The sequence below is a fragment of the Bufo gargarizans genome, chromosome 4 (genome assembly GCF_014858855.1).
Source record: "Bufo gargarizans isolate SCDJY-AF-19 chromosome 4, ASM1485885v1, whole genome shotgun sequence".
Lineage (NCBI taxonomy): Eukaryota > Metazoa > Chordata > Amphibia > Anura > Bufonidae > Bufo > Bufo gargarizans.
This window is the reverse complement of record NC_058083.1, coordinates 460,080,120-460,106,993: the sequence shown is the minus strand read 5'-3', so window position 1 is coordinate 460,106,993 and position 26,874 is coordinate 460,080,120. Positions and strand designations below refer to the sequence as shown.

Sequence of the window (26,874 nt, the reverse complement as noted above, 5' to 3'; positions counted from 1 at the left end):
CACCATTTCAATATTTGCCTCAGGCAGCAGAAAGGCTAGGTGCATCCCTGGTAGCACCCATCAAAGACAATCTGGGGGGAAAAAACGAATAAAAGTTAAATATACAGCTCTATCAGAATGCTGAAGGTCTATCCCCTTCATGTCAGAGTGTGGCACTGGGAATCCAAACCTTAGAGAAGAGCAGGGACACCTTACAGCATCAATATGCTTCCCTCCACCCATCCAGCGGGGATAGGGGGCTGTGGGAACAAGAGAAGCTGGACAACCTCCATATTACCAAATATAAAATCCAATTATATCCATATATAAATATCCATATACAAACATAAAATGTTGTACTATGTTATTTCTACTAATGTTACACTTGTGGTAGTATGACTTCAATTTTCTTTTCTTTAGTAGGGTACATTCCCATGGAAAATATCACTGAAAATGGCGGTGCTAAAATAAAAAATAATAAATCTTTAATATCAATTATATTTTTCAAAATAGAAGCAAACAAGAATGGAGGGGGGGGGGGGGGGATTCATAATGTAAAAAATCTACTGCCAAACAGTGGACCTGAGCAATATAGTATTGTTAAAGGGGTTGTCCCACTTTGCTTTTTTAATCTTATCAGCAGTAGATGTCCTGATAACTTCCTGGTTCTCAGGCAGTTGAGTGAAGGCCACGCCTCCTCATGACTCACCCTGCGTGCTCGTTCATGTGTATGAGGTCATCCACATGGAGCCGTATGTGAGGTCCCGCCCCCCCCCCAGTATAATAAACATTGTGTGCGGCCCCCCCCCCAGTATAATATACATTTTGTGCGCCCCCCCCCCAGTATAATATACATTCAGTGCGGCCGCCCCCCCCCCAGTATAATATACATTCAGTGCGGCCACCCCCCCCCCAGTATAATATACATTCAGTGCGGCCACCCCCCCCCAGTATAATATACATTCAGTGCGGCCACCCCCCCCCCAGTATAATATACATTCAGTGCGGCCACCCCCCCCAGTATAATATACATTCAGTGCGGCCACCCCCCCCCCCAGTATAATATACATTGAGTGCGCCCCCCCCCCAGGATAATAAACATTGGTGGCGCAGTGGGAAGTGCCAATGAGGGTTAAAAAAATAAATAAAAAATTAACTCACCTCCTCCAATTGTTCGCGCAGCTGCCGGTCTCCTGTTCTATCTTTAGGACCTGTGAAAGGACCTTTGGTGACATCACTGTGGTCATCACATGGTACATCATATGATCCATCACCATGGTAATGGACCATGTGATTAGCTCAGTGACGTCACCAAAGGTCCTTTCACAGGTCCTAAAGATAGAACAGGAGACCGGCAGCTGCGCGAACAATTGGAGGAGGTGAGTTAATTTTTTATTTATTTTTTTAACCCTCATTGGCACTTCCCACTGCGCCACCAATGTATATTATACTGGGGGGGTCCGCACTGAATGTATATTATACTGGGGGGGGGGTGGCCGCACTGAATGTATATTATACTGGGGGGGGTGGCCGCACTGAATGTATATTATACTGGGGGGGGGGGGGGTGGCCGCACTGAATGTATATTATACTGGGGGGGGGGGGGTGGCCGCACTGAATGTATATTATACTGGGGGGGGGGGGGGCGCACTGCGCCACCAATGTTAATACAAATGCAGGAGGTGGGTGCCGGAGTGAAATAGCCGGCACCCGACCTCTATGATAGGGGGCTGCGATCAGCGGCAGTTAACCCCTAAGGTCCCGCTCCCTGTCATAGAGGTCGGGTGCCGGCTATTTGATTCCGGCACCCGCCTGCTGTATTTGCGCATGCGCGGGCGTGCGCGTACTTGTAGGAATGGAGAGGCGGCCCGAGTACTTGTTCAGCCGTTGTGCGCAGGCGCGGCACAGCGATGCGGCCGGACGAAAGAGGCCGTATCCATGGGATACAGAAAACAACAAAGGAATCGCTTTACATGATTTTTTGAATGAAAGGTAGCTTTTGGATAATAACATGGATAGGAAGATATGTTGTGTGGGGGTAAATAGATTAGATAAAACCTATTTTATGAAGTGGGACAACCCCTTTAATCCCCTTGGTAAGGAGTGGGCTCAGGTAACCAACACTCTCAGGTGGACTGTCAGAGCAGAGTGTAAGGGTCAATACAGGACAACAAAGTCACATACATGGACCACAAAGTGTCCTGTATATGTCCAGAAATTACTGGGTATAAGGGGAAAGGAGTAGGAGGAGACCGTACTGAATTTTACCACACTACTACATTAACAGAAGTGTGGGTTACCGATCACCCCTAAAGTTAGTTCTAATAATGCCCTAAACCTAGATAACTAATTGTGGCTGCATCAGATTGAATACGCTATCTAGTTTTCCCTAAGGCTCGACGCGTTTCTAATCTCATCAGGAGCCTCGCGTGCCTAGGATAGCATAAGTATATTGGTGTACAGAGTTCGCCGCAGAGCCCACGCCACCTCTCATGTGGCTAACTAACTAACGGTGCAAACCTCCTTTGATATCTCTCCATTAGCTACATCCCCATGGAACATATTTCTAAGTGGAAAAAATCTGTTACAAATCTGCAGCAAAACCTACATGAGCTACTTGCAGATTATTCAGGGATTTGTTGTGCGTTTTCCCATATGCAAATCCACGACATTCTGTGGATTTAAAATCTGCCCCATCATGTGGGTAAATGACCTAAAAGGAATCTGTAAGGAGAATTCACCTCCCAACTGCTCACATCCCTACATGGGTGATAAGGTGACAAGTTTCACCCCTTCCCGACATCCGCCTTACATGTACAGAGGATGTTAGGTCTTTAAACATGGCATCCACTCCAGAGTGGAGCGACGGGCACCATAACCACCAGGTTTCTGCTGTTTCACACAGCAGACACCCAGGGCTAATGTTAACGCCAATCGCAGACATTTAACTCCTGAGATGCGGTGGTGTCCATTCCTTGTGATCATCTTAATCCCTCTGAAGGATCTGAAACTGCTAAAGTTCCCTTAACGAGACATAAAACATGTATAAACAAAAAAGTTTTTAAAAATATAAAACAATAAATATCAAAACATTCCGAACCACCCCACTTTCCTTATAATAAAAATAAATGGACAATAATAAAGATCATTTGCACCGCTGCATCCCAAACGTCTGTACTATTAAAATATTTGCCATTTTTTCCTCACTTCACCTTCTCAAAACTATTGAATAAAAAGTGATAAAAAAGGCATATACACTCTAGTGAAAATTACAGATCACCCTATAAAAAATCAGCTCCAAAACACAGCTCCGTGGACGTAAATAAAAAAAATAGTTATGGCGGTCAGTATATAGCAATGCAAAGAAAAAAAAAATTTGCCCAAAGTTTTTATTTGTTTTTCAGTATTAAAACACAAGAAAAACTATATAAATGTGGTAATGTTGTAATCATATTGACTAAAAGAATGAAGGGAACAGGTCAGTTTTATTGACTAAGGAACACTGTAAAAACAAAACCCATAAAACGATGGTGGAATTGCAGGTTTTGTTTTTCTAATTACACTCCATTTGGAATTTTTTTCCAGCTTCCCACTATATCATATGCAATATAAAATGATGCCCTTAAAAATTACGTGTGCAAAAAATTTAAATAAAAAAGTTATAGGTCCGTGAAGGCAGGGAGTGAAGAAAAACAACGCAAAAATGAAAAATTGATGTGTCGGGAAGGGGTTACACATCACCAGGCTGGCAATCACACAGGGTCAACACTGCTGACAGATTCCATTAAATTTAGTGCCATGCAAAGATATACATTACACAGTAAAAATCGGAAATGCATCAGTGCTGGTACCGTGATTTCACAATGCTGCATTAGCTTGCAATGATGCAATAATGTCATATGCAGATATACGAAACAACAATTAGTACAGAATAAGATAATGGAGCAGAAGGAGGCTTGTGAGTAGTTAAAGGCTGCGTTCATACTTGACAGCACAGTGGAGGTAGTTGTCCTAATAGGTAGCGCCGCGAATTAGGATATAGCTTTTGAACAGTTTCCTTGGTAACCAAAGTAAGAAAATGCTAAAAGATCAGAAAGAAAAATGACTAAAATAGCGGCCATTTAAGTTTTCAGTTCATATAACTCCTACCACAAAAAAAACCTCAGGATGCCAATAAGAGAGGCTGTGTATTTCAAAAACCATCTGCACAAATGTACCTCTACTGAACAATATACTAATGTTTACAAAGCTCCATTTTATACATAATGAGGCGCTGAAGAAAACTAGTGTCATACACATAAACATAGAAAATATATTAGGTTGGATGATTTTCATAAAAATGTAAAGTATAACTCCAATAAATATATTTTTCTTTTTATGTTAATTTCCCTTGGGGGGAGAGAATACCATTTCTGATTGAAGAGACAAAGCAGTGTAAGGAGACTTATTTATCAGGCAATACTTCATGGGAAAAACGTATGCGAATGAATTCATACCAGGGATATCTATCTGTAGACAGCACTGCTTTGGGATTCTTGTCCCTTGTCAATATAGAGCAGGGTACTGGTTGGCTAGATAAGATGCCTTAGACACAACTCAGGTAAGGGTATGAAAATCCAAAACGGTGCTGTCTACAAACGAGTCTCTGGTTTGGCTGATAACAGCTACTTTTAATACTTTTTTTCCTCATGGTGCATCATCTGAAAAATAAGCCTTCATACAGCCCTGTGTCTCTTCATTGAAAAAATGAACCCCTAATTAATCTAAGGCATTTTATCCAGACAACTAGTACCCTGCTCTGTACCGGACGAAGATGTCACACCGACTTCGAAACGAGTTAAAAACTTTTTAATAAACCTTTTAAGATGCTTTTCCTGATGTTGGTGAGATCAGAATAGACCTGCATATACCCGGACTGTACTGATGGGGAACAAAAAACCTGAAACAGCTTAGGCTGCTATGAGCTGCATATCAATTTCCATAATAAAATGGTGCCTTCTTTGCATTATTTAACTTTATAATAGGACACTGGTAAGGGGCTAGTCCTAAGAAGCAATTCATGTGACTACAAGGTGACCTCCCCCCATTTCTATCATTCAAGGTATAACAGATGCTTCATATATGTTAGTTGCGGGAAAACATCTTTAGTACATATTGAAATTGGAGCAAAGTAACTAGGTCGGTGCCACAAAGGGGTCAATATTGGCCTTTATTTCAATATGTTTATTACTGACTTGGTAGATTGCTCTCCAAAGCAGGAGGAATCAGTCCTAAGAGAGCATACGGCTCTCCAAACATTAGCAATGAGGGTGAGCAGCAGAAGGTCAGGATCTCCAGAGCTTTGAAGCTAGAGCCAATTGCTACAGAACACTAAGTGTGATGGGAATTGGCAACTTCTGCTGCACTCCCTGGACCAGGCATCAGCTTTTTCTGTGCAGACATCTACTTTTATGAGAGAAAACCAGAGGACAAAATAGAATAAGTCGAGTAAGATATCACCACCAGTAGTCCTAATGGTTAATTTTATATAAAAATGTATTTACGCTGTTTCATTTACTGTAGAAGCCAGTGTGAGACAGCTGCTGTCAAGGCAAATAAAATCATGAGGGGAATCAAAAGGGACATATTTGTACATATTGATAACGTAGTCTTACTTTTACACAATTCAGACCACACATAGAATACTCTGTAAAAATAGGGCCTTTTTATCATAAGACACAGCTGATCTGGATGACAAAAAAATAATAATTAAAGGGACTTCTAGTGTCTAGATATTGATAACCTATTCTCAAGATAGGTCTTCGATATCAAATTACGTCTGATACCTGAACACTCCATTATTCACTTGTACAATCAAAGTGGACAGAACCGGAAGCAGAAAGCTCCTTCCACAGCAGCTCAGTTCCCTTTCAAGGGCAGAAGCTCAGTTTGAGGGCTTATGGTGCATATACTCTAGCAGGTGGAAGCCAGGGGTGCCACTCTCCCTTAAACAGGGTATTTAGGGCACTAAACTAAAGATGTCCATGCACCTTAGATAGCTCTCAATTGACAACTATCTCTCCAGACTTCTCAACACACATATGCCTTCGGTTGCAAGCTGCTGCCAGACAACTCTGGTGGTGGCTTATCTCCAGAGCATACAAAAAGATCAGGTCCTAGAAATCAAAGCTCCTGATCCTCCTCTACACTGACATCATCTGTGGAGAAAGAGCTGGTAGCTCCTCATTCACATTAGATTATCAGATGGTCCCGCCAAATATGCTGGGTTCAGCCAACAATAGTATATGTATGGGGACCTTTAACCTGGTGAAAAAAAACGTACCTGCCACTTTGGCAACGCTAGCGCCAAAGATGTATCTGATCATATCTATCAGCTAGGGAAACTGCTGAAATTGACTTCCTTTGAAAACATAGTTCGGGTTTTTCTTTTTAATATTTTTTGTTATTTGGTCTTTTTACCATCAATCCATTTATCTGAAGAAATACAATATAATGAAGGAGGGAGAGGTGAAGAGAATGCAAAAAGGATCTAGAGCACAATCTACAGTCTCTAATATAAGCCAAATGTTCTTAAAAGCTTTGAGTAGTAAATGCTGGAAATGGGTAACGATAATAAACAACAATCAGCGGTGGACGGGAATTATATCACTGGATGTTAGGTCACAGGAGTCAGCCAAGGAGAAACCTGTTGTCTGCCTGGAGTCACTGCGGATGTTTCTTTTTCCTGTCTAAGTCTCCTGGCAAATTCCTACATTTTTGTCTTGCCTTCCTGAAAGGTTATGATTACACAACCTTTACCTCTAGCTATTAATGCACAACAAATCCCAGACTGTAGATCAGATATTGCCTGCTCCTAGACATGGAGGTCTATATAACCCATTATGTATATATATATATATATATATATATACCGTATATATATAATATATATATATATATATATATATATATATGTTCCACTACTGTTCACTTTTAATCAATATACAGAAACATTGTAGCTCCCTGTTTACATCACTCCTATTCACTTGTATGGAGGCTAAGGAACCAATGTAGCTGTGCTTAGCTGTTTCCATAGTCCCGACCACGGCATCCAGACTGGAGGTGGTCAGGCCCGTTTCGAGATGATTAGGACAATAAATAGAAAAACTGTTTATATTTATTCTTTTCACACTATGTATGGAGCGGGGTGACATCACCTGAGCATAGCTACGAGAGCAAAAATTTGGGAAAAACCAACACGTTTCAAGAAGTATTGCTTCTCTTCCTCAGGGAACCCATGCCGGAGCACGAGCATCAAACAGGAGGCGTGCTGCCGGCCGGGGCACACTTCCATCTAAAAGAAAGATCTAAACTGCCTCTAAAAGTCTCTGGGATTGAGCCAAGCCATTGGAGCTTTTACCACAGCTGGACTATCGAAAGAGAAACAACGGTAGGAGTAATTTATATAACGGACCAACTGCACAATTCTTATAGGGAAATAATGGATGTGGTGGAATCTCAACAGGAGCCAATTAAGAGACGGTTTATATTTTATAGTTTGCAAAGAAACAATATTGCTTTTTTATATAAGTGCAATATTAGCTTGAAATTAATAGGATAGCCTTAACACTACAGTTTAGGTGCATTTAATAGTGATCTGTTAAGCGGTTTTACTAAAAACTAACAAGAAAAATTAATAAGAATAACCAAATATGTCAGAAGATAGTAGACCATCATCTCTGCCTCATAGAATGGATAGGAATCTAAATCTGTACTTACACCACAGTAATTAATCACCATAAACACACAAAGCATGAAGCTCATAGAAGGAAAGGGAGACATACTGAATAAACTAAATGATTTCAAATACCAGTGGAAGAGCAAACAGAATTAATATGATGAAAAACCTAGATACAGTAAGTAAAGAAAATAAATTAAATGTCACATTTGATAAACCAAACAGAAAACACAGATCACACAAGTCATTTGGTGGCACCTAGGATAGAAAAAAAAAGTAATTGCAGAACAGCATTTTATGTAAATCACAGAAGGTTTCTCAGATTCTGCACACATTTTACTGTATATATTTATACTAAATGGGACTTAGTAAGGAAACTAAGATGAGATGGTACAAACAATGCTGAGGGAGTGACTGAGCCAATGTTCTATTTCAGAAAAGTAAAATTGAGGCGGCTCTCTATTGACAAAAGGATGGAGTAGGTGCTCAATCCAAACAAGACATACCCAACGTCTGTGGTGAGGAAATATAAGTAAAAGTAGAGGGATGGCACTCAAACACCTGAGGTGTATGGAAAAATAGTATTTAATAAGGAATAGCTGATGTTAAAATTATATCAAATATAATGGCTGTATATGTACATAATTAGATAAGCAAGTATATAATGGTAATAGAGATAAAAAAGATAAAAAGACACAAAAATATAAAAATACAATTAAAAATATGAGTGAAAAATATGAAGGTGGTTGAATGTCAATTCAATATAATCCTGCTGGAGAAAAAGGAAGAATCCTGCTGGAAAAGAGACAGACAATCTGCTGGAAAAGAGTCTTTTCTTATATTGTAATGACCAATGATATAATGGCCAGTAATATCCTGGTACAATGTAAATGATGTGGAATCCTGTTGGGAGAGAAAGGTGCTCCTGGTATAAGAGGAGAAGAGACAATCTCATAAACCTGTTTTTGGAAAGAAAAGGGGATCCAGTTTCATAGTATATATTCCAATATGGAGAAGTATACCTTCCTATAAAGGTCTAATTCATATATCCCAAAATTTTGGGGTTAAAAATCAATCCGATTCTGGTTTTGATTATTTGTTCACAGATCCAGTGTTGGTGGGCTGTGGAATAAAGACTGCTTAGTAAGCAGGTACGTTACCCTCCTTGTGGCTGTTGATGCGCTGATCAGCGGCTCCTGTCCGGGCGGCGATGTCCACGTGTGCCGTTCCCGCTCGCTGGTATCTCCGGCCGTTGGTTGTTATCAGGTGTCGTCACTTCCGGTGACGTCACCTGCGTTCCTCGGATCTCCCGCTCAGTGCTGATGGAGCTTGCCACGTGGAGGCTGATGGTGGGAAGTGGAGGCGCTGTAGCTTTTTAGGAGGGAAGTGGATGTATAGCTCCGGAGCTCATCTGTAGTTGTAGGATCCTTCTTGTTCGTTGCTAGCTAGATAGCATAGGCTTACTCAATGCCCCATACGCGTTTCAGAGCTTACTGCTCCTTCATCAGTGGGAATGAGTAGCCTATTTCTTTTTGGGAATATATATGCATTTGATTGGGTCCAATTAGTGGATATGGGAGTCGTTAAAGTTTTTTTCAGATATGGGAGTGGTCAAAAGTCTGTTTAAAAAAGTTTTTTTCTCTTTTTCTTTTCTTTGAATAAATTGTGTGATAAATCTTCAATGGAAACAATGAGATGTATAATCCAACATAATGAGTGGACAATTAGTCGGGTACAAAAGACGTATATAAAAATGAAGTAAAATTATGAAATTATATAATATAAAAATAGGAGGTATATTTATATATATCAGTGTATGAGGGTTCAGATGAATAAAATATGAATGAATAAAAATGAATGACCTTCATTATATTATAATAGGCGGATGGTGCTATAAGTGATTTTATCCGGTCATAACGTAGGAGAGTGGTTGCAATCTATAATGTACAGTCTAGGAGTTGCGTTAGGCTGTTGTACTTTCTCGTCATATTTAGAAGGAGGTAATATTTAGAGGAACGTAATATTTGCGTGATGAGAAGTATGTTTTGCGTGATGGAACGTGTATATGGGGAGGGGCCCACCCGGGAGGAGGGGTCGGAGTGCTGGTAGACAGCCGGACTACGACCCCAATTTCCGAGGGGGCACCCCACCAACTGCAGAGTCTCCGTTCTTTTATAGAAAGCCAAAGATTTCCATTTCTGCATTGAGACCTTTAGGAATCATTGTATTGAATTCAAATATTTTTCTGGATTCGGACCTTGACATGGCGGCTATGTGGTTCCCGCCTCTCCATTGACGTGTAATTTTTTCTATGGCTACATAGATAAGTGATGATGGATCACAATTGTGGTGTTCTTTATAATGTTTGGAGACGGAATGTAGCTCGTAGCCCTTTTTTATATTTGAGATGTGTTCAGATATTCTTGTTTTGAGTAGTCTTTTAGTACGCCCAACGTATTGTTTGTGACAGGGGCATTGTAGAACATAGATGACATTATTGGAGAGGCAGGAGAGATGTTCTCGAATCTCATGTTTGTATGTATTGATAGTTGAATGAACTGTTGTTGTTTTTTTAGGAAAATTTGTGATTTTGCAATTATTACATTTCCCGCACCTGAAGAAACCCTGTAGTGAAAGCTAGCTTTGATTTGGTTTGGTCGTGTTTCTTCTGATTGTTGGTGCTAGACGTAGTCCTAAATTGGGGGCTCTGGTATATGTAATCGGTGGTTTATCTGGTAGTAGTTGACCTATAATTTTGTCGCTTAAGATATGGTGCCAGTGTTTATGAATGCTTGTCTCTAGTTCTTTGTAGTGAGCATTATATGGTAGAATTAATCGGGGTGTTTCTTCTTTTTTGGTCGTGGTTGTGGTGGTTTCGTTACTGATGTCAAAAAACGTTGTTCTGTCCATTGATCTTACTTTGTCTAAAGATCTGTCTATTGCTTCCATCGGATAGTCTTTTGCTAGAAATTGTTTCTTCAAATTGTCTGCCTCTGTTTCAAATTGGCTTTCTAGTGTGCAATTTCTTTTTAAGCGTCTGAATTGGCTGGTCGGGATGTTTAGTAGCCAGCTAGGTAAATGGCAGCTAGAGTGTAAAATGAAGTTATTTTTCATCACTGGCTTCTGGTATGTGCTGCATAGTAGTTTATTTTCAGTTGTTTTGATTAATAGGTCTAGAAATTCTACTTGTATTTGGCTTATATAAGCTGTCAATGTTATATTTCTATCGTTTGTATTGATCTTCTCTAAGAATATATCTAAACTATCTCTTGTGTCGCTCCAGATAAAAAAGATGTCGTCTATGTATCTCCGCCATAGTACCAGGCTCGTCCCCAGTAGTGGGGTGATGAAATCATGTTCCCACTGGGCCATAAAGATGTTGGCATAACTGGAGGCGAACCTGGTACCCATGGCGGTCCCTCGTTGTTGTAAGTAGAATATTGAATCGAATATAAAATAATTATGAGTTAAAATAAACGATACTCCTTTGATTAAAAAATCTATTTGATCTGTGTGTAGGGTCTGATAGTGATTTAGTTGTTCCCTTAGGGCAGCAGTGCCATGATTGTGATTGATACTAGTGTAGAGGGAATTGACATCCATCGTGCAGAGTAACCAGTGGTTTTGGTATTCTGTCTGTTCAATTGTCCTCACGCAAATATTACGTTCCTCTAAATATTACCTCCTTCTAAATATGACGAGAAAGTACAACAGCCTAACGCAACTCCTAGACTGTACATTATAGATTGCAACCACTCTCCTACGTTATGACCGGATAAAATCACTTATAGCACCATCCGCCTATTATAATATAATGAAGGTCATTCATTTTTATTCATTCATATTTTATTCATCTGAACCCTCATACACTGATATATATAAATATACCTCCTATTTTTATATTATATAATTTCATAATTTTACTTCATTTTTATATACGTCTTTTGTACCCGACTAATTGTCCACTCATTATGTTGGATTATACATCTCATTGTTTCCATTGAAGATTTATCACACAATTTATTCAAAGAAAAGAAAAAGAGAAAAAAACTTTTTTAAACAGACTTTTGACCACTCCCATATCTGAAAAAAACTTTAACGACTCCCATATCCACTAATTGGACCCAATCAGATGCATATATATTCCCAAAAAGAAATAGGCTACTCATTCCCACTGATGAAGGAGCAGTAAGCTCTGAAACGCGTATGGGGCATTGAGTAAGCCTATGCTATCTAGCTAGCAACGAACAAGAAGGATCCTACAACTACAGATGAGCTCCGGAGCTATACATCCACTTCCCTCCTAAAAAGCTACAGCCCCTCCACTTCCCGCCATCAGCCTCCACGTGGCAAGCTCCATCAGCACTGAGCGGGAGATCCGAGGAACGCAGGTGACGTCACCGGAAGTGACGACACCTAATAACAACCAACGGCCGGAGATACCAGCGAGCGGGAACGGCACACGTGGACATCGCCGCCCGGACAGGAGCCGCTGATCAGCGCATCAACAGCCACAAGGAGGGTAACGTACCTGCTTACTAAGCAGTCTTTATTCCACAGCCCACCAACACTGGATCTGTGAACAAATAATCAAAACCAGAATCGGATTGATTTTTAACCCCAAAATTTTGGGATATATGAATTAGACCTTTATAGGAAGGTATACTTCTCCATATTGGAATATATACTATGAAACTGGATCCCCTTTTCTTTCCAAAAACAGGTTTATGAGATTGTCTCTTCTCCTCTTATACCAGGAGCACCTTTCTCTCCCAACAGGATTCCACATCATTTACATTGTACCAGGATATTACTGGCCATTATATCATTGGTCATTACAATATAAGAAATGACTCTTTTCCAGCAGATTGTCTGTCTCTTTTCCATCAGGATTCTTCCTTTTTCTCCAGCAGGATTATATTGAATTGACATTCAACCACCTTCATATTTTTCACTCATATTTTTAATTGTATTTTTATATTTTTGTGTCTTTTTATCTTTTTTATCTCTATTACCATTATATACTTGCTTATCTAATTATGTACATATACAGCCATTATATTTGATATAATTTTAACATCAGCTATTCCTTATTAAATACTATTTTTCCATACACCTCAGGTGTTTGAGTGCCATCCCTCTACTTTTACTTAATGTTCTATTTCAGCAGGGCATCTGCTGATGTCAATTTTACTGATACTAAAAGACTATTCACTTAAAACCTCCTCGCTATGCACCTCAGAATCTGAAATTAAGTTTCTAATTTACAAATGCAAAAAAATAAGTGCTACAGTATATGCTTTTTATTGTCTTCGTTCTTGCAGACTGTATACTTTCTTCATTTCAATATGAAATAGCGTAAGATAAGACTTAAATTACTGCAGCACTTTACTTCCTCCCTGCTGCAAGGTAGCTGTAGCTAAAACAAAAAATTTGAATATCTGACCCAAGCACTTGCTAGTTACTTTTCTAGTTACATTTATCACTGATGTATATTGCTTCAGGGATTCATGTCAAATTTAGTTACAAGAAATTGTGCCCCTATTTTAAACCTTTAATGATACTATTAAAACTACATAAACATAACTACACACATATATATATAAAAAGTACATATCTGGCATCAATATAGGTTCTTTTAGGGTAAATTGATAACCAGTGGGGCTTCAATGCTTTATCAAGCTCGTCTTTACTTACAGTCGTATACCATGATTGAAGTAAGGAGACAAATGTAGATTCCTTTTCATGGATCTCTTTTCTTTGATCATGGTGTACGACTGTAAGAAAAGACTGTCTTGATAAAGCATCGATAGAAGCCCCACCGGTTATCAATTTACCCTAAAAGAACCTATATTGATGCCAGATATGTGCTTTTTATATATATGTGTGTAGTTATGTTTATGAGGTTTTAATAGTTTAAAGGTTACATTTTATAATAGAAGCACAATTTCTTGTAATTAAGGGCTCTTTCACACTTGCGTTGTTCTGTTCCGGCATAGAGTTCCGTCGTCGGGGCTCTATGCCGGAAGAATCCTGATCAGGATTATCCTAATGCATTCTGAATGGAGAGAAATACGTTCAGGATGCATCAGGATGTCTTCAGTTCCGGACCGGAACGTTTTTTGGCCGGAGAAAATACTGCAGCATGCTGCGCTTTTTGCTCCGGCCCAAAATCCTAAAGACTTGCCGCAAGGCCGGATCTGGAATTAATGCCCATTGAAAGGCATTAATCCGGATCTGGCCTTAAGCTAAACGTTGTTTCGGCGCATTGCCGGATACAACGTTTAGCATTTTCTGAATGGTTACCATGGCTGCCGGGACGCTAAAGTCCTGGCAGCCATGGTAAAGTGTAGTGGGGAGCGGGGGAGCGGCATACTTACCATCCGTGCGGCTCCCGGGGCGCTCCAGAGTGACCCCAGGGCGCCCCAAGCGCATGGATCACGTGATTGCATGGCACGTCATCCATGCGCATGGGGCGCTCTGACGTTATTCTGGAGCGCCCCGGGAGCCGCACGGACTGTAAGTATACTGCTCCCCCGCTCCCCACTACTACTATGGCAACCAGGACTTTAATAGCGTCCTGGCTGCCATAGTAACACTGAAAGCATTTTGAAGACGGATCCGTCTTTAAATGCTTTCAGTTCACTTGCGTTTTTCCGGATACGGCGTGTAATTCCGGCAAGTGGAGTACACGCCGGATCCAGACAACGCAAGTGTGAAAGAGGCCTAAGTTTAACTTTCTAGTTAAATGATAACTAAACCTTTGTTGAAGCTTTGCTGAAGACAGGAAGGAGTAGAAGTGCTACTCGGAGTACTCGTCCGCTTTGGCGTTTGGCTTTTATCAGCTCTACTCAGTTTTTTGAGCATGTGGAGTACAGTTCATTTATAATTGCTTTGGATCCATACTCCACATAGGGCACAGGAGAGAGGCTCAGAAAAAACAGCTGCCTACCTACCCCAATCAGTGGAAGCGCTGCCGATTGGGGGAGGTAGACAGATCAAAAACTGACAGGTTCTCTTTCAATAGGTCCATATAGGGACAAAGACAACATTTTTCACATTTTTGCTCTGTACATTACCACAATGGATTTTGGACAAAACAATTTAGATGCAGTTAAAGTTCAGACTTTCAGCTTTAACTCAGTGGGTTGAACAAAATGATTGCATAAAAATGTGAGGGACTAAGGCATTTTTAAAACTCAATCCTTTTATATCAGGGACTTAAAAGTAATTGGACAAATTAAATAATTGTAAATACAATGTTAATTTCTAATACTTGGTTGAAAACCCTTTGTTGGCAATGACTGCCTGAAGTCTTGAACTCATGGACATCGCCAGACGCTGTGTTTCCTCCTTTTTAATGCTCGGACAGGCCTTCACTGCAGTGGTTTTCAGTTGCTGTTTGTATGTGGGCCTTTCTGTCTGAAGTTTAGTCTTTAACAAGTGAAATGCTCCATTGGGTTCAGATCAGGTGACTGACTTGGCCATTCAAGAATATTCCACTTCTTTGCTTTAATAAGCTCCTGTGTTGCTTTGGCTTTATGTTTTGGGTGTTTGTCCATCTGTATTATGAAACGCCGACTAATCGGTTTGGTTGCATTTGGCTGGACTTGAGCACACAGTATGTCTCTGAAAACCCCAGAATTCATCCGGCTGCTTCTGTCTTGTGTCACATCATCAATAAACACTAGGGCCCCAGTGCCACTGGCAGCCATGCATTCCCAAGCATCACTACTGCCTCCGCCGTGTATTATAGATGATGTGGTATGCTTTCGATCATGAGCTGTACCATGCTTTTCCCATGCTTTTTTCTTTCCATCATTCTGGTAGAGGTTGATCTTGGTTTCATCTGTCCAAAGAATGTTCTTGCAGAAGTGTGCTGGTTTTTTAAGATGTTTTTTTCAGCAAAGTCCAATCTAGCCTTCTTATTCTTGGCTTATGAGTGGCTTGCACTGTGCAGTGAACCCTCTGTATTTACTTTCATGCAGACTTCTCTTTATGGTAGATTTGGATATTGATACGCCTATATCCTGGAGAGTGTTGGTCACTTGGTTGTCTGTTGTGAAGGGGCTTCTCTTCACCATGGTAATTATTCTGCGATTATCCACCACAGTTGTCTTCCGTGGGCGTCCAGGTCTTTTTGCATTGTTGAGGTCACCAGTGCTTGCTTTCTTTCTCAAGATGTACCAAACTGTAGATTTTGCCACTCCTAATAGCAGTAGCAATTTCTGGAATGTTTTTTTTCTGTTTTCACAAATAAAGGATGGCTTGTTTCACAAGGAGAACTCCTTTGACCACATGTTTACTTCTCAGCAATATCTTCAAAATGCAAGCAACACACCTCAAATCAACTCCAGTTCTTTTATGTGCTTAATTGACAATGAAATAATGAAGGAATTGCCCACACCTGCCCATGAAACAGCCGTTTAGTCAATTGTCCAATTACTTTTGGTCCCTTTAAAAACAGGATCCCACATGTAAAGGAGCTGAAACTCCTAAACCCTTCATACACTTTTAATGTGGATAGCCTCAAATGAAAGCTAAAAGTCTGGACTTTATGTCCATGTCCAAATATATATGGACCTAACTGTAGACTTAATGTTGATAACACAACTTAAATTGCCCATGTCCTAAATCCAGTAAAATTTATTAGCAAATTACATCACAAGTATAAAACCACTGGACTTGTGATTTGAGATCTAGATACTCCATATAACCTTTAGAACATTACCAATACAAAACATTTTTTAAATGAGCTTAAATACCTTGTTCTGATCCACCCAGTGCAGGAAAAATCCATTAGGATCCATTTTGAGAACAACAGGATACACAAGATTCGAGTCCTAGAATTCACATAAAAAATTGGTGTCACACAGGCTGAAATTATAAACAGGAAAATCAGGTACAGTATTTATGCATCCAGCACATTTCCAGAGAACACAAGTTAGATATACAGTCTTACATAGGTACATAGTTAATATGGCTGAAAAAAAGTCCATCAAGTTCAACCAAGGGATAGGTGGGGACGCAAATCCCAGAAGGAAGTGAGACTCAGATTTCTACACGTTTTCATAAGCATTAATGTAATTTACTTTTAAGAATTCATCTAAACCGTTTTTGAAACTGTCCACTGTTCTTGCTGTGACCACGTCCTGAGGAAGTCTATTCCACAGTTCTTACAGTAAAGAAGCTTTGACGCTTCTAGAGACTAAACTTTTTCTTCCCCAGCCAGAGGCAGTGCCCCCCCCAGTCTGTTAAATTCATTCAGCCTTCAGATAGATTACTGTTCCATCTGCTAATTCAGGGATAGCGCATCAGTTTTAAAGAGGTTGCTCCATTCACTTCACAGTTTTTATTAGAAAACAGCCGTGTATTTTGTAATCCTGAAAAAAACTTTAAATTTAAAAATTACATAAAAAAACATGAAAGAAGTTTTCCGGGGACAAAAAATAAAATATTGTCAATACGGGTCAGCATGTTGGAAATAAAGAAAAAAAAAAGCCATGCTCATCTGACTGATAACCTGCCTACCCCACTCCAAAGCTGTCCAGACCAGGTCCTGACACAGGCTGGTCATGAATGGAGAATGACGAGAGTCCAGCAGCCTCATAATGGAGCAGTGGAGGATCAGACTTTTTTCCCCTTCAGGGGTAGGCAACCTCCGGCTCCCAGCTGTTGTGAAACTACAATTCCCAACATGCTCCATTCATTTCTATGCGTTCTTAAAAGAGCAGAGCAAGTATGCATACTGGGAGTTGTAGTTTCACAACAGCTGGGAGCCGGAGGTTGCCTACCCCTGTTTGGACAATCCCTTAAAGCCCAAAAAACCCTTGAAATACTGTAACAAAAAAACTTTGCAATAGTTTTCTGGTTTGTGCTGCTGATATCATTGGTTCCTGGGATAAAGCTGAGCATGAATGAGAAAATTTGCCCTTGATCTGATTCCAATATTCTGATTTTCTTGCTGCTGAAATGCTAGTCATTAAAGGGGGTATACACTCCAAGACACCAGCAAAGGAAATCTTGTGTAGCAAATATCAGTCTGCTTTAAAAATAAATTTGCAGGTTTCTACTTTGGTTTCCATCTTTGATTCCAATTTTTCCTCTTGAAGTACATTTCATAGATATATTGTATTTTATACTGTTGCTAAACAATCCCATGGTGAAACTGTAGACTTATATATACCATAACTGCTTATATAGCATGCAGCCAATGTGACCGCCATGTCTATTTTCCATTCACACCATGATAGGCTGCACACATATTGGAAGTTCCACATCAAGCCCCCGTGCATCAATTTCAGAGTGCGACAAGTATGATTTATCGAATGATTAAATGTACATGACATACATTTCAAGTGACAACAGGGTAAATCAGCTACGAAGCACAGTTCTACGAAAATAACGTGATTTATGGATAAACTGCGCAGTGCTTCCCTCCCTAAGGAGGATTCAATTGTGCAAAATAACTGCAATGTCAGATACCTGTCCTCACACTTCATAAATAAAAATGGACACTTATCAGCATCACTTGCTAAGCTCATATCGCAAGCACTTTCAGTCAAGCGATATAAAGCATTAGAGCCAAGCAAAATCTACAATGAGTGTTTATACATAAATGAGGCCTATAGTTTCCCATCATAGATGTTTATGACATATATTAACCACTTCAACCCCGCTAGCTAAAACCCCCTTCATGACCAGGCCACTTTTTACACTTCTGCACTACACTACTTTCACCGTTTATCGCTCGGTCATGCAACTTACCACCCAAATGAATTTTACCTCCTTTTCTTCTCACTAATAGAGCTTTCATTTGGTGGTATTTCATTGCTGCTGACATTTTAACTTTTTTTGTTATTAATCAAAATGTAACGATTTTTTTGCAACAAAAAATGACATTTTTCACTTTCAGCTGTAAAATTTTGCAAAAAAAAAACGACATCCATATATAAATTTTTCACCACATTTATTGTTCTACATGTCTTTGATAAAAAAAAAAATGTTTGGGCAAAAAAAAAAATGGTTTGGGTAAAAGTTATAGCGTTTACACACTATGGTACAAAAATGTGAATTTCCGCTTTTTGAAGCAGCGCTGACTTTCTGAGCACCTGTCATGATTCCTGAGGTTCTACAATGCCCAAACAGTAGAAAACCCCCACAAATGAGCCCATTTTGGAAAGTAGACACCCTAAGGTATTCGCTGATGGGCATAGTGAGTTCATAGAACTTTTTATTTTTTGTCACAAGTTAGTGAGAAATCTGGGTCATCGAGTGTTTGTTGCATGCATGCTGAGAAACTGGGTGGGGCAGGGGGAACTCATACTAAGTTTTGCTATGGGGAACTATTACACTTTTGTAAGTCCCTTGCTACAGCCATCAAGATTTTTGTCTATATTTGCTGTTACATTCATTTGAAGTGGTCATAAATGTTCAATAACTCTTGGCAAAGGATGAATGATAGTTCTGGGAATGTTCTTCTCCAAATGATCTTTCATCCATGAATGATCTTTTTTTCAACTTTCATCTGACTATCAAATGAAAACTTCACATACGGCCCACCTCATCAGTTAGCTAAAATAATGAATTGCTAAATTTCACCCATGAATGACTGTTCTGCTTGAAATTTTCTGTCTCAATCAACTTTAGACCACATGGGTACCTTTATTCTGATGGGTGCCACATTAGCTTGAAGGTTGTATTCGGATGTTGCGTTCAGCTGTAGGATTGTGTGCACCAAATCTAGAAATAATGGCTGAAATTTTGGAGGTTTAATTTGTTGGTGTGTTTCCATGAAAGTAATGCACAGGAAGAATCTCAGGAACACTCAATGGATTTTTAGTTTTTGGCTAACCCTCCCCCCCTTTACCGGACCTGTAAAGGAAAGATACCTTACTGTACCTGCCTCCTGGAGCTGACTGCACGCGCCTCCTACTCCAGGCCTGCGATGCTCCACTGGGCTCCCTTGATGTCAACATCCAGTTTGACATCACCCTAGTCAATCAGTGGCCATGGTAGAGAATGGATCCCCTTGCATCATATGGCCATTTATCATGACATAAGGGGAGCTGGTTACCGCTGTGGGAAGTGATTACGGCTATGTGAAACAGGATGTTTACATAGAGGGAGCCCAGCGACGCATTGCAGCCCTGGAGGAGAAGGAGCGGGGAGCCAGTGCCAGGAAGCAGGCAGGTAAGTAATCTTCCCTTTACAGGTCCAGTAAAGTGGAGGGGTTTGACAACCACCCCCCACCCCCCCATTCTTGCACAACCCCTTTAATGATAAAGACCATGGGAAAAAATTGAGGAATTATAATTTTTGGGTGGTTATCTTTTCATTCACAAGCTCCCATTGTTATATTTGAAGAGCTGTAGTTTAAATATTACTTGCTGATTCACAGAGACATCTGCAGACTTCTAAAATATGAAAAGGGAAGCTCAGCATCATATTATTAATGAAAATGTTGATATTTCTACATAAAATATTGTTACAAAGAGATACCGCATTAAGGGGCAGACAAGTGAATCTAATGCAGCTCCAGTTCTCCACTTTACCCGAAATACAGGGAACAATTAGAAGAAATCATATAATAAATTTCAGTGGGATTATGCAATTATTGTCTTGTAAAAGGCAATCAGGCTTTACCGTACACCATATAAAAAAAATAGCTTACAGTATAAATATATCACCAGCAAACAGATGCAGACTTTATAGCTCTTCAGTTTCCAAGGCAACAGTAAATAATATTTGACACATACTTAGATTAAAGCACAATTTAACTGAAATTAAATGCAGTAATAAAATGTCTACATAGAAATGACATTTATGAATGGGATTCCATCTCTGCAATATTTCACTAATAAAGTCACAGAAGACAGAGGTGGTGGAATGTGCTTAGCTCGAAAGATAGGTCTCAGCACAGATGTTGAAGCATACCGATAGGAAGGATGGTAGAAACAAAAACTCATGTGCTCTACGTATAATAGTCATTTTGTGGTATTTCAGTCTGGTTAGCTTTCAATCTATCCATCTATACATCCATTCAATGCTATAGTGTATCTTCAGAAATAGCTAGCCTTAAACTTTAATTTAGGATTAGGTGTTTATTGGAATGTAGTCCTATATGTTATCCAACTGATGATCTTAAAAGGTAATTTTTCCAGCAGAATTTTCTGAGTCCAGGTGATAAATTCTCTTGGCTAAATGCGCTTTCATGGATTTAAGAATAATGTGAGGGAGTCATTGACAAAACTTAGATGCATGCCAGGTAGTCACGAGGTGGCAGAAATCATATTGGTGACATTATGTCTTAGTGGTGTCAGATGAAGGACACATTGCAAATAAAAATAACACGTTAAAGTCATGGACCCGGTCTACAAGCTTATTAAAATGTACATTATTTGGTGAAGTTCTTCTACTGCAAACCCTTAAAATCGGATTGCAAACCCTTAAATCGGATCTACCTTAAAGGGGTTGTTAACCTCTGAGGACCTATTCTGCCAGATGCCCCAGTGTGGCCAGACCCTCAGACGCTGAAGATCTCAATCTCCCAACATCCAATTTGACATGGGTCATGTGGTTGCTGCAGCCAGTGACTGGCCACAGCAGTCACATGTCACGCATGCATCATATGATCCGGTGACATGATGCACAGGTCAAATGTTACCGATATGGCTTAATATTGGCAGCAGCTACATGACCTGTGTTGAGATTCGAAGGGGATCGATGGTGGGGATCAGTTAAGTATGATTCCCACTGTGAGTCCGGACACACCTGGGGAGTCACATAAAAGGTCCCCAGGAGTGAAAAACCCCTTTAGAAATGTAATCAGTTATAATTAGTTCACCGCTTAATAAACAATCAAACATCTGAGATTTTAAAACAAGTGATGAGGGTTTTCTAGAAGTATCATTAGCAAAATTACTTTAACACACAATGTCAGGCAGGTGCTGCAAAGACAAATAAAATTATCAGAAACATCAATCAAAATAAGCCAGAGCACATGATGAGAACATACAGTAAGGAACCAAAGTATTTGAACACCCTGCGATTTTGCAGGTTTTCCCACTTAGAAATCATGATGGGGTCTGAAATTCACATTGGAGGTGCACTCCCACTCTGAGACAGAATAAAAAATAAATAAATCAGGAAATCAGATTGTATGATTTTTAAAGAATTTATTTGTCTTGCACTGCTGAACATAAGTATTTTAACACCTGAGAAAATCAGTGTTAATATTTGTTTGCAATTACAGAGGTCAAACATTTCCTGTAGTTCTTGACCAGGTTTGCACACACTGCAACAGGGATTTTGGCCCATTCCTCCACACAGATCTCCTCTAGATCTGTCAGGTTTCGGGGCTGTCGCTGAGCAACACAGAGTTTCAGCTCCCTCCAAAGATATTCTATTGGATTTAGGTCTGTATGCTGGCTAGGCCACTCCAGAACCTTGATATGCTTCTTACGGAGCCACTCCTTGGTTATCCTCGCTGTGTGCTTCGGGTCGTTGTCATGTTGGAAGACCCAACCACGACCCATCTTCAATGCTCTGACTGAGGCAAGGAGGTTGTTGCTCAAAATCTCACAATAAATGGTCCCATTCATCTTCTCCTTAATACAGTGCAGTCGTCCTGTCCCCGTCGCAGAAAAGCATCCCCAAAAGCATGATGTTACCACCCTCATGCTTCACAGTAGGGATGGTGTTCTTGGGATGCAACTTATCCATCTTTTTCCTCCAAACAGTTTGTTTGTGAAGTTTAGACCGAAAAGTTCTTGAAGTTTAGAACTGAAAAGTTCTACTTTGGTGTCATCTGACCACATGACTTTCTCCCATGCATCCTATGGATCATCCAGATGGTCATTGGCAAACTTCAGATGGGCCTGGACATGTGATGACTTGAGCAGGGGAACCTTCCATGCAATGCATTGAATTTGAAACCATGATGGCGTAGTGTTCTACCGACAGTGACCTTTGAAACTGTGATCCCAGCTCTTTTCATGTCATTGACCAGCTCCTCCCTTGTAGTTCTGGGCTGATTCCTCACCTTTCCTATCATCAGTGATACCCCACGAGGTGAGATCTTGCATGGAGCCCCATTGTTCCAACAGTGAATCTATTTTCACCAAGCTGCTTGGCAATTGCCCCGTAGCCCTTTTCAGCCTTATGAAGGTCCACAATTTTGTCTCTGGTGTCTTTTGACAGCTCTTTGGTCTTGCCCATGGTAGTAGGTGGCGTCTGACTGACTGTGGGGTGGACAGGTGTCTTTAAAGAGCTCAGACAGGTGCTATTAAGTTAGATGAATGAATGGAGTAGATGTGGACTTTTTAAAGGCACTGTAATAGGTCTTTGAGAGCAAGAATTCTTGCTGTTTCTTAGGTGTTCAAATTTATGTTCAGCAGTGCAAGACAAAAAAATTATTTAAAAATCATACAATGTTATTTCCTGACTTTTAATTTTTTTTATTCTGTCTACAATGTGCACCTACAAAGAATTTCAGACCCCTCCATGATTTCTAAGTGGATAAACTTGCAAAATCGCAGGGTGTTCAAATACTTCTGTTCCTCACTGTAGCTTACCCATAAACAAATCGGATGTCTGACAACATATGGAATATAGTGTTAGTTACCCCTATAACAGAAAGACATGAGCTAAAGCACACGGCACAAGACCAAAGAGAATTGATGGATTGCAGTGCCATGACAGACTTAAAGGGGTTCTGCACTTTCATTTAACTGATGATCTATCCTCTGGATAGATCATCAGCTTCTGATCGGCCGGGGTCTGACACCCGGGACCCCCGCCGATCAGCTGTTTGAGAAGGCAGTGGCGCTCCAGCAGCACCGCAGCCTTCTCTCTGTTTACCGCCGGGCCGTCGGTCCACTGACATCACGACTAGTATAAACTAGCGTGGGCGGGGCTATGCTCTGCGGGGCTATGCACTTGAATGGAGCTTAGCCGCGCCCACGCTAGTTGATACTAGTCGTGACGTCAGTGGGCCGGCGGTAAACAGTGAGAAGGCCGCAGGCGCTGCTGGAGCGCCACTGCCTTCTCAAACAGCTGATCGGCGGGGGTCCCGGGTGTCGGACCCCGGCCGATCAGAAGCTGATGATCTATCCAGAGGATAGAACATCAGTTAAATGAAAGTGCAGAACCCCTTTAAGCTGACTGTTGTATTGGGCAATTTGCAAGCATCTTATAGGAGTAATTTTTCCCTCCTTTAGATGAACACTACATTAAAATAGATTGAACTGAATTAACCTGTATCTTTTTCAATCTTAGAAGCTATTATATGACTATGTATAAGTAAAAGAAATAAAACAAATGATACTGCCAGTTAAAACCAGATAGTAGCACTTCTCCTTTTTTCTAATTTGTTTTTATTTTCGGATTGCATTTCCTGAACATGATTATGCGGTCCTTCTATCTTCATTCAGCAGGACCTGCGGTGACGTCACCGCAGGTCCTTTTGCAGGCCCTGAAGAAAAAAAGATACCGGTTGCGCGATCAAGTGGATGAGGTGACTTTATATTTTTTTCTAACCCCATTAGTAGACATTTTATTTAGCATTCTGTTTTAGGAATTGGTATTATTTTCCGTTATAGCCATGTTATAACGGAAAATAATAAAATCACCCGAACACCAAGCCCGAACTTCAGTGAAAAAGTCCAGGTTCGGTACGAACACGAACTTTGAAGTAAGGGTTCGTTAAACTCTACTAATAAGGTGGCTGGGACCAGATTCTGCAGATCGTGTTAAAAGACTGAGAACAGTACATGTTGATCACCCAGATGCAGGTCTTGTTTCTGCATGGGCAAGACTTGAGCAAGCCTATGGTAGCTCTGAAGCCAGAGAAAGCTCTCTATTCAAGAGACTAAAAAACTTCCCAAAAATAGGGAACAAAGACTATCACACGCTCCAAGATCTAAGTGACCTCCTCATTGAGCTAGAGTTGGCAAAGACAGACTCGCGTCTACCTGGACTAAGCTTCCTGGACATTGCTCATGGTGTCAACCCAGTGGTGTCTAAACTGCCATATGGCCTGCAAGAGAAATGCGCACAACAGGGTTCAAGGTACAAAAGAGACTATAATGTATCCTTTCCTCCATTCTCATACTTTTGCAGGTTCATTAGTGATCAAGCCTGCACAAGAAACAATCCCAGCTTCAGCTTCAGTGAACCCAACTTGCCTGATTCATCCTCATAATTATCAAGGTATGATAACACAGCAGCTAAACATTGTAGGATGACAGAGATACCCTAATCATCAGTGTCCTATTCACTAGAAGCCTCATCCTCTTAAGAAATGTTGTGGGCTTAGGGCAAAGACTTTACAAGACCGCAGGGAGATTCTCCAGAAACCTGTAATATGCAACAAGTGCTGTGCTTCTTATAGCCATTTTGCTAAAGACTGTAAAGTTGTCATCAAGTGCACAGAATGCAGTAGCGACAGATATGTTACTGCTATGCATCCTACTCCACTTCCAGACAACCCACAGCAGCTACCTACCTCCACCTCTGTCTCAAATCATGGCAGGAAGCAACAAAGTCATGCCCCAGCTAAAGATAATGTTTCTTCTTCATGCACAGAAGTCTATGAAGAAGGCATGGATCACAAATGCTGAGCCAAGATATGCCTAGTCAAGATATACCCAAAGGGTCATCCTGAGAAAGCTGCTAGGATGTATGCCATAATAGATGAACAGAGCAACAGATCCCTGGTTAAGCCTAAATTCTTTGAGATATTTGGCATAGATGGTCACGCCACACCGTATACTCTCAGAACCTGGTCGTGTAGAGACCTTCGGCAGAAGGGTTGATGGGTTCATGGTCTCTCATATCAACGAGAGAGAGGGCATACCCCAACCAACATTAGTTGAGTGTGACCAGATTCCAGACAAAAGGGAAGAGATTCCCACACCAGAAGTTGCATATCACCATTCTCACTTAAGGCACCTTGTTGATGAGATTCCTACAATGGACATGGGTGCTGAAATCTTAGTCCTGCTAAGAAGGGACATTCTCAGAGTACATAAAGTACTCGATCAGTGTGATGGACCTGACGATGCCTATTATGCACAAAGACTTGACCTAGGCTGTGTAATAGTGGGCGATGTATGCTTGGCCAGGATGCGTACATCACCTGAGATCTTCTCCTTTAAAACTTACATGTTGGGAAATGGATGTGCATCTCACTTCAAACAGTGCCCTTACCATAATGAAGTAAAGGAGAAGCCTCTTGACTAGGGATCGACCGATTATCGGTTTTACCGATATTATCGGCCGATATTGAGGATTTTAACTGAAACATAGAAACATAGAATGTGTTGGCAGATAAGAACCATTTGGCCCATCTAGTCTGCCCAATATACTAAATACTATGGATAGCCCCTGGCCCTATCTTATATGAAGGATGGCCTTATGCCTATCCCATGCATGCTTAAACTCCTTCACTGTATTTGCAGCTACCACTTCTGCAGGAAGGCTATTCCATGCATCCACTACTCTCTCAGTAAAGTAATACTTCCTGATATTACTTTTAAACCTCTGCCCCTCTAATTTAAAACTATGTCCTCTTGTAGCAGTTTTTCTTCTTTTAAATATTCTCTCCTCTTTTACCTTGTTGATTCCCTTTATGTATTTAAAAGTTTCTATCATATCCCCTCTGTCTCATCTTTCTTCCAAGCTATACATGTTAAGTTCCTTTAATCTTTCCTGGTAAGTTTTATCCTGCAATCCATGTACCAGTTTAGTAGCTCTTCTCTGAACTCTCTCCAAAGTATCAATATCCTTCTGGAGATATGGTCTCCAGTACTGAGCACAATACTCCAAATGAGGTCTCACTAGTGCTCTGTAGATCGGCATCAGCACCTCTCTCTTTCTACTGGTAATTCCTCTTGCTATACACCCAAGCATCCTGCTAGCATTTCCTGCTGCTCTATGACATTGTCTGCCTACCTTTAAAGGGGTTGTCCGGGTTCAGAGCTGAACCCGGACATACCCTTATTTTCACCCCGGCAGCCCCCCTGAGGCTAGCATCGGAGCATCTCATGCTCCGATGCGCTCCAGTGCCCTGCGCTAGATCGCAGCAGGGCACAGGCTCTTTTGTTTTTAATAACACACTGCCGGGCGGTAACTTCCGCCCAGCAGTGTGTTCGGTGACGTCACAGGCTCTGAGGGGC

The 26,874-nt window shown here is 40.7% G+C and overlaps 1 protein-coding gene across 1 annotated transcript in view; it reads right to left on the bottom strand.

Annotated features, from left to right (window-relative positions):
- The window catches only part of PLCB1 (phospholipase C beta 1), an 882,984-nt gene that overhangs the window by 807,353 nt on the left and 48,757 nt on the right, over positions 1-26,874 (bottom strand). The window contains exon 2 of the mRNA XM_044292378.1: positions 16,462-16,539. Within this exon, the coding sequence (XP_044148313.1) occupies positions 16,462-16,539 (78 nt within the window). The remainder of the gene's footprint in view (positions 1-16,461; positions 16,540-26,874) is intronic.